The sequence below is a fragment of the Drosophila mojavensis genome, unplaced genomic scaffold (assembly GCF_018153725.1).
Source record: "Drosophila mojavensis isolate 15081-1352.22 unplaced genomic scaffold, ASM1815372v1 contig_72, whole genome shotgun sequence".
Lineage (NCBI taxonomy): Eukaryota > Metazoa > Arthropoda > Insecta > Diptera > Drosophilidae > Drosophila > Drosophila mojavensis.
In genome coordinates, this window is record NW_025318897.1 from 2758072 (window position 1) to 2775202 (window position 17131).

Consider the following 17131-nt stretch of genomic DNA (forward strand, 5'->3'; position numbering starts at 1 on the left):
CTAGTTTCAGCTGACTGTGGATTCGTGCCAACAAATTTATTTGTTGAAGCCCCTGCGATATTAATTAGTCACTTGTGAATTTAGGTTTTATAGCGTAAATGTATATTCTCTTAATAAGTTTGAAATGTACACGTCACTTAAATTTAAGCTGGTTCGCTGGTTGGCTTTAGCGAAGCACACCTACTGAGTGCTGGTTCAACGCACTCCGGCTGGGAGAGTGTTGTGCTAAAACACGCTAGTTCACCGGGACGATTCGGGAAACGCCAGGATTTCGATCTGTAAACTCTGGCGGTTCGCTCAGATATACAGGCCTCTCCTACTATCCCACTCGTTCACAGCACACCGCTAGCTACGTTTCACTCACAAACACTTCTCTTGCGCACGGCTACGTGAACTTTCTCAGATGTGCAGGCGTCACTTAAGCCGCTAATATGCACCGATGTCGTGATCGGTGCCGCTGATGATCCGCAAGGATTCCCTCTGGATGTCCTTGCTGTTCCCACGATGTCCTTGCTGTTCCCACGATGTCCTGGGAGTCCTGATTTACCACTCGCGTTGACTTTCACTTCACTTTGGCACTTTCTTCACGCACTTCGACTTTCACTTTATATCTTCTCTTCACTATAGTTTCGACCGCGCGTATGGAGCTGCTGGTGGCCTTTTATACCCCAGCCACAGGCCCTGCTTCGTGTGGTAACGGGGCCTGTTCGGCTCTGGAGCGGGGCCTTTTTGTTGCTCGTGCCCATAAAAACGGTAAAGTGGCGTGATCTGGGTGACGCCACTTTCCCGCCAAATCGCGTGGCAGCCTCCCATTGGCCGAAGTACCGTTGTTGCCATGCGAGTGAAAATGTTCACTGCCCGAACGGCACCTCGGCTAACGGTCCCCGATGATCGTCGTGCGTGCGACGCGAACCCATTGCTGAATCTGTAGGAGCGAAAGCGACCGCCTCTAACAGGACTTTGACCCCCTTTCCAGTGCGAGGGTCGCTCCTACAGTATTCGCGTCGCTGTGTGGAGCAACATGTATATGCACGTGTATGCATATAAACGCACAACAAATACGTACGTTCATATACACTCATACGTGCATACCTATATTGCTCCTCACAATGCGTGTTATACAATTTCGGGTTTGTCAAAATATAACCCCCACCCCTAATTCACCCCCTCACCCTCACATTTATAAGTAGCGTATTTCAAATACTAGGAGCTTGTGCGTTAACAAATACATGCATATCTATGTTATATTCATAATCTGAAAGTTTCATTAATATAGTCCATCCACAAAAAAGTTATTAAACCATAAACTGTGCATATGCGAATAATTACTGAAATATCAGTTGCTCGAAGGGGATCAGGGGATCCCGTAGTCGTTCAGTCTCGACTAGAGCTTTCTTACTTGTTTATTTTGTGTGAGCAGAAAGGCGCGAAAATTTATTTAAATATCAATTTTTAGAAGGGTTCAGGGGATTTCGTAGTCGAGCAGTCTCGACTAGAGCTTTCTTACTTGTGTTAAGCAGTATGTAATATGCGTAGTGTCAATTCAACGAGTAACAAGTAACTAGAAAAAGGGTTAGAGAGCAAGTACTCAGCGGAACGTCTTATTGGAATCGGGCATTAACACGTTTAATAAAACTATCATACTCTGATCGAAGAAGGGTTAATGAAGCATGAAACAAAAACTTAACTCTTTGTATTTATTTTCTATGATTAGCTCAATTTTACTTTTATTGTGGATTGTTAATACGAAGACCATAAAAGTCTAATTTATCTAACTGTTTCTTTTTCCACATTTCTTCAGCAGTGAAAATGAGACGAAACGCGTCAGTTCTTCTTTGACCTCATCGGTACCCATCGTAAACTTAAATTTACAATCCCCGAAAATTCGCGGTGCATGTGTTGATAATAATAGTGGAATTATCATTGCAGAAGATCTACTAACTATAAGTAATGCGGAAGGTAAATCAATGTCACAAAATAGTGATCAGCCTTTATCCATGTCAGAATCATTACCGAGAGTATCGCAAGCAAGAAACATTAATTTATTAAGTAAGGAGAGCGAAATTATTGATCTAGAAGCCAGTGAACATCACCTAACCTCGCCGACACCAACGAGTCAATTAGAGAACGAAAGGAATACTAGACATAGCATTACCACAAGTACATCGACAACTAACATTAATCGTCAACTTGAATCAGAGTTAGATGTCATTAAAGAAGTTAAAATTGAACTGATTGAGTCTTCCGTCTACAAAAATAGTAACACGCTACAAGAGCTTGTTTCCGGTCCACCAATCAATATATTTACGAAAGAAAGTGACCCTAAAAATAATTCTCATCTCATTAACAAAGAGAAATTAGGAAGCGTTAATAAGATAAATGTATGCTCGGAAATTACTGTCGAAGAAAAAATTGATTATCATATTCAGGAAAATGAGGTTGAACTGTCACCCACTACTGATGAGTATCAAGAAGGAATGCATTTTAGTAATAAGGACGTAGTCTTCGACTACGATATTATAGAAACCGAGAGATATCTTGGCTGCACAGCACCTGCACCGACACCGGCTCCTTCATTGGCACCGCTCGCTGTACTAGAAGTCGATATAGTGGATGATGAACCCTTAGATGAGTCTGCAGCTGCCAAAACTCCAACTCCTGTATTAAACAACGATGAAGTTTGTCGGCGGCGTAAAAAACGAAATTCTGCAACTAAGAAGTTAAGCTCATTTGACGAACGAGATAAAATAACTGAAAAGCCTGACATCCCTGCGTTAACATATACTGATGAGGCCGAACATAACGCAGTATGTCCCTGGGAAGATGAGTAAGTATAAAAATATATTACAAGAAATTCATTGACGTAACCCTTGAATTCCATTATTATAGAAATGTTAACACCAGCGACGGAACATTTGTCAAGACATATGCAACATTGGGATATTTATGAATACAACCATCATAAATATAGGCAACAGATTATGAAGTTACTTTCTTATTGTAGTATGAATTCAAATATATTATTATGTTTACATAACTTAACTAATTCAATGTATATAATTATGGATACAAAAATGCATATCCGCTTCGCATGTTAAATAAAAACGGTTTAAAAAATAAAGAATTACTTTGGTGAGACCAATTAAGTATTTTTATAGCCGTAGGAAACAATTTAAAACAAGTAAGAAGACTCTAATCGAGACTGCTCGACTAGGAGATACCCTGAACCCTCTAATCTGATATTCTAATCAGTCTGCAATTCTTTTCGACACACATACATACACACGAACATATTAGAACGCGCTCTGCTTACAGCGAACTTACAGCGACTGCGCGTGAGCTGCGCTGCGGTGTGTGCAATATTATAAGAATTTTTTTGTTGAATATTTTAATTTCTAGACAAACAATCTTAATGCAACTTTCAGAGCGTAATCATAGAGTGAAAATGTATTCCAAAGCACAAGTCTCTAGTACTTGAAATACGCCTTTGACAAAGGTGAGGGTAAAGGGGTGAATATAGAGGTGGGGGGGTAAATTACAACAAAACCGAAATTATAGAAAATACATATAAGCCTACATTCAAAATTTGCAGTTTCTAGCTCCAAAGGTGTAGGAGATATAATTAAATAACTAGCTTTCGATAAGGTTTTTGATCGATAATAAAATATCGGGAGTAATTATCGATATATAAAGAAAAACTTGATATGCGCGTGATATACACGGACTTAGGAAAAAAATTTCAAGTCTCTAGCTCTTATATCTTCTGAAATCGACGCGTTCATACATACGGACGGACGGACGGACAGACAGATGGACAAGTCCAAATCGACTCAGCTCGTCGCCCTGATCAAGAATATATATACTTTGTGGGGTCTGCCACGCCTCCTTCTGCCTGTTACATACTTTTAACAAAACCATTATAACCTGATTTCCCATTTTCAATGGGTTCAGGGTATAACAAGTAAGAAAGCTCTAGTCGAGACTACTCGACTACGAGATCCCCTGAACCCTTGGAGTAATAGCTATTTCAATCATTTTTCGCGTCTTTCAGCTTACACAAGAAACACGCACACACACACACACACATGCACGCACGCACGCACACACAGGCATACATACACATACACACACATACATACACACATAAACACACACACACACACACACACATACACAAACAATTACATACATATACACACACAAGCATAAACACGCATGGGTGGCAGTGAGCGCTTACTATGAGAACTTAATTGCTTAATAACTTTTTTGTGGACGTACGATCTTCATGAAACTTTCAGATTATGATTATGACATGGATATGCATGTAATAGCCAAAGCACAAGTCTCTAGTATTTGAAATACGCTTTTTACAAAAGTGATGGTGAGGGGGTGAATTTAGAGGTGGGGGGTAAATTTTAACAAAAACCGAAATTGTATAAATTGCATATAGGCATACATTAAAAATTTGGAGACTCTAGCAATAAAGGTGTAGAAGATATAATTTTATAACTGGTTTCGATAAGGTTTTTTATCGATAAAAAAAGATCGGGATGAGTTATCGATTTTTAATGATAAACTTGATATGCGCGCTGTAATTACGGACATTTAAAAAAAAAATTTCAAGTCTCTAGCTCTTATATCTTCTGAAATCGACGCGTTCATACATACGGACAGACGGACGGACAGACAGACGGATCTCAGCTCGTCGCCCTGATCAAGAATATATATACTTTATGGGGTCTGCCACGCCTCCTTCTGCCTGTTACATACATTTCAACAAAACCATTATACCCTGATTTCCCATTTTCAATGGGTTCAGGGTATAACAAGTAAGAAGACTCTAGTCGAGACTGCTCGACTAGGATATACCCTGAACCCTCTAATCTGATATTCTAATCAGTCTGCACTTCTTTTCGACGCACATACATACACACGCACGTATTAGAACGCGCTCTGCTAACTGCGCAGTAAACAGCGACTGCGCTTGGGCTGCGCTGTAGTGTGGGCAACATTATAAGAATTTATTTGTTGAATAATTTAATTTTTAGACGTACAATCTTAAGGAAACTTTCAGGGCGTAATCATATGGTGAAAATGTATGTACATTCCAAAGCACAAGTCTCTAGTACTCTAGTACGCCTTGTACAAAGGTGAGGGTGAGGGGGTGGATATAGTGGTGGGGGGGGGTGGGTAAATAACAATAAAAATCGAAATTATATAAAATACATATAAGTCTACATTTAAAATTTGCAAGCTCTAGCTCTAAAGGTGTAGGAGATATAATTAAATAACTAGCTTTCGATAAGGTTTTTAATCGATAATAAAATATCGGGAGTAGTTATCGATATAAAAAGAAAAACTTGATATGCGCGTGATATACCTAGGAAAAAAATTTCAAGTCTCTAGCTCTTATATCTTCTGAGATCGACGCGTTCATACATACGGGCGGACGGACAGACAGACGGACAAGTCCAAATCGACTCAGCTCGTCGACCTGATCAGTAATATATATACTTTGTGGGGTCTGCCACGCCTCCTTCTGCCTGTTACATACTTTTAACAAAACCATTATACCCTGATTTCCCATTTTCAATGGGTTCAGGGTATAAAAACGGTACTAGATATTCGGAATTGTACTAAGCACGCAAATATGAAATTAGGGTAGAGGAGGCTATCTCCCCTAGCTAGCGAGCATCGAAATAAATCCTCGTATAAACTTCGAAGTGAGATAGGAATCACAAACATATACAAAGTGCCAGTTGTGCAGTTATGCCCCCAAGTGTTCGAGTCAATACAGATCAGTCGGCCAGCTAAGAGTACCAAAATTTTCATATGCGATCGGTATGGTGGAAACAGATTGTTTAAACCCAGAATAAGAACAGTTATTAAGCAATTAAGTTCCCATAGTGAGTCCACATTGCAGTCCATGCGTGTTTATGCGTGCATGCCTATGTGTGTCTGTGTGTTTCTTGTGTAAACAGAAAGGCGCGAATAATTATTGAAATATCAATTCTTAGAAGTGTTCAGGGGATTTCGTAGTCGAGCAGTCTCGACTAGAGCTTTCTTACTTGTTATACCATGAAGCCATTGAAAATGGAAAATCAGGGTGAAATGATTTTGTTAGAAGTATGTAACAGGCTAAAGAAGGCGTGCTAGACCCCACAAAGTATATATATTTTTGATCAGGGCGACGAGCTGAGTCTATTTGGCCCTGTCCGTCTGTCTGCCTATCCGTCCGTCCGCCTGTCCGTATGTTTGAACGCGTCGATTTCAGAAGATATTAGAGCTAGAGACTTGAATTTTTTTTTAAATGACCGTATATACAGCGCGGATGTCGAGTTTGCTTCTAATATTCGATAAGTCATCCCGTTATGTTTTTATCGAATAAAAACTTTGTGAATGATTTTTCATTTTTTTAAATTTCTCAAATATTCAATATAATATGTAGATCATATGCTAAAAGTTTCATTAAATTCCGTTAAGTCAATCGACGTTAAAAAATAATAAAATGTTTGGGCAATTGTCAAACGCTCGTGCTGCAGCTACAACAGTTTTCGTATACGTGTGCACACATACATATATTCAAACATCTATAGTTTAGTTTTGCTAGAAGGCGCTGCAGCAGTGAATCTATTTCAGTTTGGCAACGCACCTTCCAAAAGTGAGGTGGCGCAGTGAGTAGCGTGACGCTCGATCGATACTCGGGTATATCTTTATAAAGTGTTAAAATTTCCTCGATCCGCCCACTAGGGGCGTGGCAAATCGGACCGGAAAATATAGTGATTTTCCGAATTCTGCTATATTTTAGGCACTATTGATGTAAAAGACCTGAAATTTGGTATATATACGGGGGTTGACCACCCAAGTCCAACGAGCTATGATAGATATATGTCCGCCCATAGGGGGCGTGGCAAACCGCAAAAGTTTATATCTCCTACAGTTTAAGAACTAGAAGCTTAAAATTTTGACAGTTAAATTACTGGAAGCCTCTATCGATACGCCAAAAATAATTTTTACGCCTCTTTAGGGGCGTGGTATATCGAAAAATACCGTGTAATTTTCACATTTTTTTGAGCGTAAGATTTCAAATTTTGCAATTAGGTTACTGGTAGCTCGTTCTGGAAATGGAAATGGCCAAAAATTAGGAGTCTACGGCCACTAGGGGCGTAGCAATAGGCATTTATAATGCCCAAATTGCGATATTTATATACGTCAGCCATCTATTTATGTATTTGTGCATATAAATAAGCTTAATAGATATTCAAGTTAAGTTTCGTGACGCCATATCACTCTAGCGGCGGCCACATCCAAGGGTATGCTTATCGTGATTCAGTTTTCCAAGATTCAATTAGCCAAAAGAATAAAACACATCAGAATATTTAGATTTAAGTCGTTATAATTTTGTACTGCATTGTTAATATTCGTTGTTATTTTGAGCATCGTCTCATTTGGCTCAACTGCCAAATACGGACTGCCATTCGTCAGCCTGTATTTTTCGCGGTTACGAGGTCGACGTCGTAGCAGCAGAGCGGCTACGGCCGCTGTCGCTGCCGAGATATGTTGGGAAGTGATGCCTTTTGCCTGTGCAGCACGATGTTCCGTATCACCGGTGATTGTTGCAGACGTTTGGCTTCGTGTGGTTCTGGGTAATAGAACGTCAAAACTCGGATTTGCCCTGCGTTTAGTTCTCGTGCTTCATTCCTCGTCGCCTCGATGGCCGCTTCAATTTCATCCATATTACTATGTGGATCAGGTTGAAGTATCCATCCACTCTCCTTCCGCTGCCCTGTCTCAACGTCGCTACTGGTTCGCCATATTTGAAGACGTGAAGAGATCGCGTTGATATTAAGCATGTTAATGAAGTTAATGCGATGCTGGTGATATGCAATGTGTTAGTGATACAATTTTCTTCTTAATACTAACAATTTTCCTTATGGGATTGAAAAAACCAGAATAAATGTTAATTGGTGTTCTCAATTAGTGTGCGTTAGTGTGCGTATTAGTATGCTGATTTAATTAATCCAGAATAAATGTAAATTGGTGTTCTCGATGTGCTTGCGTTAGTGTGCGTATGAGTATGCTGACTTTTTATGCCCTAAACCCATTGAAAATGGGAAATCAGGGTATAATGGTTTTGTTGAAATGTATATAACAGGCAGAAGGAGGCGTGGCAGACCCCATAAAGTATATATATTCTTGATCAGGGCGACGAGTTGAGTCGATTTGGCCCTGTCCGTCTGTCTGTCCGTCCGTCTGTCCGTATGTTTGAACGCGTCAATTTCAGAAGATATAAGAGCTAGAGACTTCAAATTTTTTTTTTAAATGTCCGTAATTACAGCGCGCATATCAAGTTTATCATTAAAAATCGATAACTCATCTCGATCTTTTTTTATCGATAAAAAACCTTATCGAAACCCAGTTATAAAATTATATCTCCTACATCTTTAATGATAGAGTCGTCAAATTTTAAATGTGTACTTATATGCATTTTATACAATTTTTAATAAAATTTACCCTCCACCCCTATATCCAACCCCTCACCCTCACTTTTGTAAAAAGCGTATTTCAAATACTAGAGACTTGTACTTTGGCAAGTGCACGCATTGCATTGTTATAATCACGATCTAAAAGTTTCATGAAGATCGTATGTCCATAAAAAAAGTTATTAAACAATTAAGTTCTCATAGTAAGCGCACACTGCAGCCCATGCGTGTTTATGCGTGGGTGCTTGTGTGTGTATGTGTGTGTGTGTATTCGTGTATGTGTGTGTATGCGTGTGTGTGTGCGTGTTTCTTGACTAGAGCTTTCTTACTTGTTTAATCTGTCGGGGATACAAACTTGAATTAGTAAAATATTAAATAAATGTTGCAATTGAGAAAAAAAGAAATTATATATTTTATTTTTATACCCGGAACCCACTTTCAATGGGAAATCAGGGTATAATGGTTTTGTTGAAATGTATGTAACAGGCTAAAGGAGGCGTGGCAGACCCCACAAAATATATATATCAGTGTTTAAAAAACTGCGATCAGTTTTCGTAGTTCTGTTATTGCTTGAACTGTCGCTGCGAGCATTTTCGACAGTCGCAGTCGCAGCAAAAGCAAAAAAAAAATTTTGATCAGCAACGCAGCGCTTCGGGAATCAACAGCTTCGGCAGTTTTGAGAATGCTAGAACTGTTGCTGCGAGCATTTTCGACTGTCGCAGTCGCAGCAAAAGCAAAAAACAATTCTTGATCAGCAGCGCAGCGCTTCGAACTGCGTTCACTGGCGACAGTCGCAGTCGCAGCTAGAGAAAAACTGTCGACTGCCGAACAGCACAGCAGACAGCTTCCACAGTTTTTGCTATGCTTTGTTTTGGTAACTTTTGTAACTGTAATTGCCGAAGTCACTTGCGGCATACTTTGTAGCAATGAGACAGATCGTAGGCGTAGTCTTGTATTAATGTGCATCCGAGCAACAGCAAAAATGAACAATGTATTTTGATACCAATGTTGCTACATGTAAAACATGCAAAAGCAAACTTAAAACCAATCGAATTTCAAATTTAAAAGCTCATGTTGTCAATGTACATCATTTGAAAACGACTCCTCCTTCCGAACTGTCGGAAAACTCTTCTATTTGTTCGTCGTCTAAAATTATACGAAAAAAAAAATTAAAATTGAAATGAACAAAAAGCAACTAATAAGGTCATACATTGGGCTCGTTACGGAGGACTCCATACCGTTCAATGTGTTAAATTCTGATAATATTCGAAATATTTTAAACCCAATTTGTGACGGCTTCAAAGCAACCGACGGAAAATCAAATCAAAAATAAAACAAGTAAGAACGTTGCAGTCGGGCGTTACCGACTGCGGAATACTCATTCACATCCCATCAACAATTTAGTAGTTAAGTTTCGCTCTAATACTGTAGAATATAAAGGCTTTTCCGATTTGCCACGTCCCAACTTGGCATAGACACCTCATTTTTGGTTAGTTCTTAGAACGAGATACCCTAACTGCAAACTTGAATGCTTACTCTCAAAAAATGTGAAAATTACAGGGTATTTTTCGATATGCCACGCCCCTAAAGAGGCGTAAAATTTATGTTTCCGGGAATCGATAGAGGAGGCTACCAGTAACTCAACTATCCAAACTTGAAGCTTCTAGCTATTATATTTTAGGAGATATAAACTTTTGCCACGCCCCCTGTGCGCGGACATATATCCGACAAAGCTTTTTGGTCTTGGGTGATCAGCCCGAGTATATATAACAAATTTGAGATCTCTGGCATCAATAGTGGCCAAAATATAGCAGAATTTAAAAAATTACTATATTTTCAGATCCGATTTGCCACGCCCCTAATGGGCGTAGACTTCTTATTTTATCTTTAGACTTTATAGAATCATAACATTAGCTGACATGCAAAATTTCAGCATTCTAAGTTTACAACTTTAGGAGATACAGTTTTATCCAATTGGCCACGCCCCCAATGGGCGGAGATATATCCGCCATAGCTCGTGATCTTGGGTGGTCGACGCGGACCTACATACCAAATTTCAGCTTTCTAGCTCTTTAACTAACATGATTTCTGGCATATCGGAAAATGCATTTTCCGATTTGCGTCGCCCCTAGTGGGCGGATCGGGAAAATTTTAACACTTTATAAATCGGAGATATACACGAGAATGTGTTCCAATTTTCAAGTCTCTAGCTTCAATAGCGCCGAAATAGATTGCGTTCATACGGACAGACGGACAGACGGACGGACGGACAGACGGACAGACGGACGGACAGCAAGACGGACATTGCACAAAACCAATATACTGATTCACTTTCGTGAATGAGTATAAAAATAAATAATCGCCATTATAAATAAATAATTAAAATGTTGTTAATTTTCATTCATTTCGTTCATGACGCACAAAGCAAAGCAAAAACTGTGGAAGCTGTCTGCTGTGCTGTTCGGCAGTCGACAGTTTTTCTATAGCTGCGACTGCGACTGTCGCCAGTGAACGCAGTTCGAAGCGCTGCGCTGCTGATCAAAAAATTTTTTTGCTTTTGCTGCGACTGCGACTGTCGAAAATGCTCGCAGCAACAGTTCAAGTAATAACGGAACTGCGAAACTGTTGGCTGCAGAAGCACAGCACAGACAAAATTTTACGACTGTTGCTACTGTGACTGTCAGCTTTTCAAACACTGATATATATTCTTGATCAGGGCGACGAGCTGAGTTGATTTGGCCCTGTCCGTCTGTCCGTATGTTTGAACGCGTGGATTTCCGAAGATATAAGAGCTAGAGACTTGAAATTTTGAAACGCGGATGTTGAGTTTGCTTAAAATTCGATAAATCATCCCGTAATGTTTTTATCGAAATTTAATATATTTTCGTCGGATGGGTTCCAATATGATTGCCGCCAAGCAAATACCGAGCCCCAAGATCAGCACCTAAAACCAACTATGAGCTATGGCGGTGGCAGTTGCATGGTTTTGCCTGTAAGTCAGGTACGGGAGTTGGAAACTTAGTTTTCATAGATGGTAATATGAACAATAATATGTACCTATCCTTTTTAAAGGAGAATTCGCTCCAAAATGCCGATAACCAGGGGCTTGAATGGCGATCCCGATTTTATCAGGCTAATAATCAAAACCATAAACCGGGTATTGTCCAGTCCTGGTTGATCTGGAGCTGTCCAAATGTGGTCAATCCACTAGCCCAGTGGTCATACCTAAACGTTATAGAAAATTTGTGGGCAAATTGTGCGTGGCCATTCAGTAAAGGTAAATATCTAATCAAAATAACCTCAAAACGGCCCTATTAGAGGAATGGCCAAAAATCTCCAGAGAAGTCACCCGAAAATTGTTAAACTTGATGGAATCACGCTTAAAAGAGGTGATAAACCAATAAAGAGATAAAAAAAAATCCTAATTTAAGAATTTTTGGACAATAAAGTCATTGAAAGTGAAGTGCACGAAATATGCTGTGACATGGAAGAGGCCAGTTATTTTAGTTTTCTTTAGTTTTAAATGTTATTAATTATAATAGAAAAAAATTGAAGTGCGTTAATGCATAATGAATAACCAATAAATAAGATCCACGAAACTACGTAGATTTTCAGCTTTTCCATCGAACTCTGGCATGAGCGATGAAGCTAACTTTAAGAAATCTACGACAGTTTGGGCCATTGTGTCTTGTGATATTTTTATATCAATTTCAGACACATGGAAAGTAGCGGGCGTATTAAGAATATTCGTTACGAATATATCTTTTTTGTGCCTTTCCGAGATGTATAGAAGGTTTTCCCGTAGCCTTTTAAGTACATCATTTACTTGAGTGTGGTGCAGTTGCGTAAGTCTTGGTATGTTATCACAAACTATCTGACGAATGTTGTTGTAGACTTCAACCAAATTTTGCACATGTTTTATTTTTGTTTGAATTGTTATCGAGGCGCTCTTATTGAGGCACTTAAGCGATTTGTCAAACTCTACACGCTGTTTTTTGATGTTGGTCACAATTTCTGACCATTCCATCAATTATAGTTCGTATTGTTTTTTGTTTATGACTGCATCTTATCGATGCAATCGTACAAGTAGTATCGTAGCCGAACCAAGTATTGGATGTTCCTCAACTATGGTTTTAACCATTACATAAGGTAATGTGCTAAGTGCTTTGCCTTTTTCTATTTGAGTTAGGCCAAATAGCGGGCTTGCGATACTTCCAAATGTATATTCATTTTCGAAATTAGATACTGTAATGAATTCGAAATGCCGTTGTAATATTGTCAACAAGTTTATTCTAAAATTCGGGTCTTTGTTATAAATTTCATATATTTTTCCGATCATTTTAGAGAATTTCGAATTACGAACTATTTTATTTGGCGAATTCTACAATATGTCAGATAATATTCGTATGTTTAAACTTTATCTAAATCGTTTGCACGACTCAGATACCGTTTCTTTAGTGTACGCTTGTACAACAGATACGCTTTCATTAATAGATTTAAGGCCGTTAAGGCCACCAAGAGAGCTAGTAGCAGTGTATGCGTTTCTAGATGTGGTGTGGTATCCATGACTTCTACGACATTGACTACATTTGCTGTATTATCAGCAGCCTTTGAGGTTTTGCCTCCCATTTTTACGCTTCAACGTAAATTTTCTTATTTTGTTTATTATTATGGTTTTTTTTTTTTAATAAAAAGAAAGTTTTTTATATATTCTAATCATTTAATCTTATAATTATACTATAAATAAATTTATTTTCGAATTTCTCTTAAGTCAAAACAAAATTTATTTTTTTTTTTTGTCATTTACGCACCTCTGTGCATATATAGACGCAATAAGGACTATAAAGAGGGCCCTCGCAGTCTGCTGGACACCTCTTTTTTAGTACGGGCAATTGTTTCATGGGTTGTGGCTTGGCAACCTCTACTCTATCTGCCAGTTTTTCAATATTTTTGGTAACGTTAATCTTATCTACACTGGCAGATTTGTTTTGTTTTATTTTTTTCTCTTCGGAGTCGAGAAATTCGATCTCCGCCTGTAATTTTACTGACGTATCCCAACTTAGCTGTTGGGATCCATACAGTAGTCTATGCAGTTCGGCCTTACGTTTTTTTATCCTATGTAAGACTCCACTGCGCCTAGTTATACCCTGAACCCATTTTCAATGGGAAATCAGGGTATAATGGTTTTGTTGAAATGTATGTAACAGGGAGAAGGAGGCGTGGCAGACCCCACAAAGTATATATATTCTTGATCAGGGTGACGAGCTGAGTTGATTTGGCCCTGTCCGTCTGTCTGTCCGTCTGTCCGTCTGTCCGTATGTATGAACGCGTCGATTTCAGAAGATATAAGAGCTAGAGACTTCAAATTTTTTTTAAAATGTCCGTAATTACAGCGCGCATATCAAGTTTATCATTAAAAATCGATAACTCATCTCGATATTTTTTTATCGATAAAAACCCTTATCGAAACCCAGTTATAAAATTATATCTTCTACACCTTTATTGCTAGAGTCTCCAAATTTTTAATGTATGCTTATATGCAATTTATACAATTTCGGTTTTTGTTAAAATTTACCCCCCACCTCTAAATTCACCCCCTCACCATCACTTTTGTAAAAAGCGTATTTCAAATACTAGAGACTTGTGCTTTGGCTATTACATGCATATCCATGTCATAATCATAATCTGAAAGTTTCATGAAGATCGTACGTCCACAAAAAAGTTATTAAGCAATTAAGTTCTCATAGTAAGCGCTCACTGCCACCCATGCGTGTTTATGCTTGTGTGTGTATATGTATGTAATTGTTTGTGTATGTGTGTGTGTGTGTGTGTGTGTGTATGTGTGTATGTATGTGTGTGTATGTGTATGTATGCCTGTGTGTGCGTGCGTGCGTGCATGTGTGTGTGTGTGTGTGCGTGTTTCTTGTGTAAGCTGAAAGTCGCGAAAAAGTATTGAAATATCTATTGCTCCAAGGGTTCAGGGGATCTCGTAGTCGAGCAGTCTCGACTAGAGCTTTCTTACTTGTTTTTCTTTTCATTTTTCATATCTTTAATTTAAGAATATAATTCATTCTCATATATATATATATATAGAAGTGTATATTTTGTATACCCTGAACCCATTGAAAATGGGAAATCAGGGTATAATGGTTTTGTTAAAAGTATGTAACAGGCAGAAGGAAGCGTGGCAGACCCCACAAAGTATATGTCGAAGCAAGTAGTATTAATATGTTGGCGAGCACTATAATTGCGCTTACTACCTACTCGCATATTTTCCCTTTTCTGTATGCCTTCGCACTTATGCGTGTAGTTGTAGTGTCGGTGTGTAATGAGGTTGTATGTGTGTGGTTGTAGTTTTCGGCTATTTTCCAAGAATGGATTTCATCATATTGCATCAGCCAATATTTGTATTTTGTCGCTTAAGAAGTACCGTTTTAGCGGGGCGACAGCGTTGTGTCGCTGTCGCCGAGTGAGGTTCGATGGTAGGCACAAAGAATAATTGAGAGACACAAGTTAGTTGCGTCCAGAATTCAAGTGCGGTCGAAACTCGCTGCGCGAAACGATGACTGATAAAAATACTGTTCCGACATCAGAAGTGGGATCTGGCTCGCGACTCAGTATGAGAAATGAAACAATAAAATTAAAATTTGTTAATTTGATTAACTTGTAAAAGCCGGCATCTGACGAGCAATTTGAATTGGTGCAACTTCACAACAATTAATAGCGCAGCGAGGAGGATCATGTTCGTGCATGTTCATGTGGCTTGCGGTGTGTTTTTTTTCTTGCTTGGCAATGAGTAAGCGAGAGATAGAGTGAAAAGTGGCACAAAAATTACAAAAGACAAAAAAATAAAAAAAGTGCGTAGAGCAGTGGAGCGCCGCCGCCATGTGTAATGTGCGGATGCTTGCATGCGGCAAATGAGATTCCAGGAGGTTCCCGAATGTTCATTGAGAGAAAAGCTAAGTACAAAATTTGTTTGTAATTCATTTAATACGTTGAAGGCCAGTCGTAGTACTGGAACGTGCAAAATGTGTAATGTATAAAAATTTAAAATCTTTCGATGGAGCCCAAAAAAAAAAAAAAAAAAAAAAAAAAAAAAAATTATATCTCGAGTTTGTTTGTTGAGTTTCATTTTGGTGTCATTGGTGTCATTAGTGTCATTTTGCCAACTACAATTACTGTCGGTGCTGCTATACAGCATTTTCATTATTATTATTGGACGGACACAAATATTGTCGTTTTTATTGATTGTTAATTAGGCATCAAGAACTAAACGTAACATATTTTACAGGACAGAAAGATGGTGTGCTAATTTATAGATGTTTTCATTTGATTTGCAGTACATAGAGGGAAGAAGAATGGGTAATGTTGACTTATTTTCTAGAAATCTCTCATGCATTAGTAAGTATCATATGGCTGAACAGCGCAGAGATTCTGACGGAATTCATTTTGTGAATAAGTTGCAATTCTTTGGCCGAGGCTCGATCCTTGCTTTGATTCCCAGGGGTTAAATGTTGATGTCAATCAGCTTTTTGTATTTCACTTGTAATTTATTTTGGTAAATGAGTAAAGAAAGTCTTAAAGGGTGAGGACAGTTGAGAAGAAAGAAATGAAGGCGTTGAAAGAGACGTCAGTAGTGAGTAGGAAGAGTAGTGGAACGTAACATGTGAGACACACTGTGGACATCAGACACTATACCTCAGAGTCTTAATGATAAACATGTCATTGGTTTGCTAGCGCTGTTAGGAACATGAGTTAATGTGTTACCCTATCGACTCGCTGGTAGTCACTGACAGTAGGATTTTAGGTAAGCTGTTGTCCTGAAGATCTAAGTAATCTTCATGTAAGAGTAGTCAGCTAGTAAAATGCCTTTGCTATAATTATTTTATGTTGGAAACTCTGTCAATGGAATGACTTAGTTTGCCTTGTTCATTTATACTTTGTACTCACGAGGACGTGTAAATGTCAGAATGGCCGTAGTGAGACTTGTTTCAAAAAAATAAATAAACAAACAAAAAAAAAAAAAAAAAAAAGGTTTTTAAAGCAAATGTACAAGTTAAAAGTATTATGCTCTTTTGTTTTGAAAGATCTCTCTGTGTTTTTAAAAAATTAAGAAAGCTTTCGAACAAAGTTAAATTTAAAGTTTAGAGGACAGTTGTAAGCATCTGAATTGTTAGAAAATTAATAATAGGAACAAATAGTTAAATAATAGAAAATACAATCATACTCATGATGATATGAGGAAGTTGCCAGATGGAGTGGAAGTATGTCGTTGAATCCGGAATGTTGTGATGATCATATGAATGATATTGAAAGTGAAACTGTTGGAAGAGATAGTAATGTTCTGAGAAACTGTTGGAAGAGACAGTAATGTATTGAGAAACTGTTGCAAGAGACAGTAAGGTATTGAGAAACTGTTGAAAAAGACAGTGAGAATAAAAAGGTTGAGAATGTTGAAGTCACTAAAGAAAGTGAAGGAGAGTGAAGTCACTAAAGAGAGTGAAGAGTACGGCTGGCCAAAGAAAATGGCAGAGTACTGGATTATATAATAATGCAAGCACAAGTGCAAAACGTACTGATGTAGTTTTGATCATGGCGTGTGGGGCATTTGATTATATAATGTTGAATGAAATGGAGTAAATAATGCT

At 38.4% G+C, this 17131-nt stretch overlaps 2 protein-coding genes across 5 annotated transcripts in view; one reads left to right on the forward strand and one right to left on the reverse strand.

Moving 5' to 3' along the window:
* The window catches only part of LOC6585851, a 172558-nt gene extending 169416 nt beyond the window's left edge, over positions 1 to 3142 (forward strand). For 2 of the 4 annotated variants that reach the window (XM_015160831.3, XM_015160832.3), the window contains 2 exons: positions 1802 to 2827; positions 2890 to 3142. In XM_015160831.3, coding sequence (XP_015016317.1) covers positions 1802 to 2827; positions 2890 to 2950 — 1087 coding nt within the window. In that variant the 3' untranslated portion in view covers positions 2951 to 3142. The remainder of the gene's footprint in view (positions 1 to 1801; positions 2828 to 2889) is intronic. The other 2 variants (XM_015160833.3, XM_044009373.1) reach the window with 1 other exon arrangement.
* The window catches only part of LOC122757410, a 128566-nt gene that overhangs the window by 103926 nt on the left and 7509 nt on the right, over positions 1 to 17131 (reverse strand). The gene's annotated exons all lie outside the window — the stretch shown is intronic.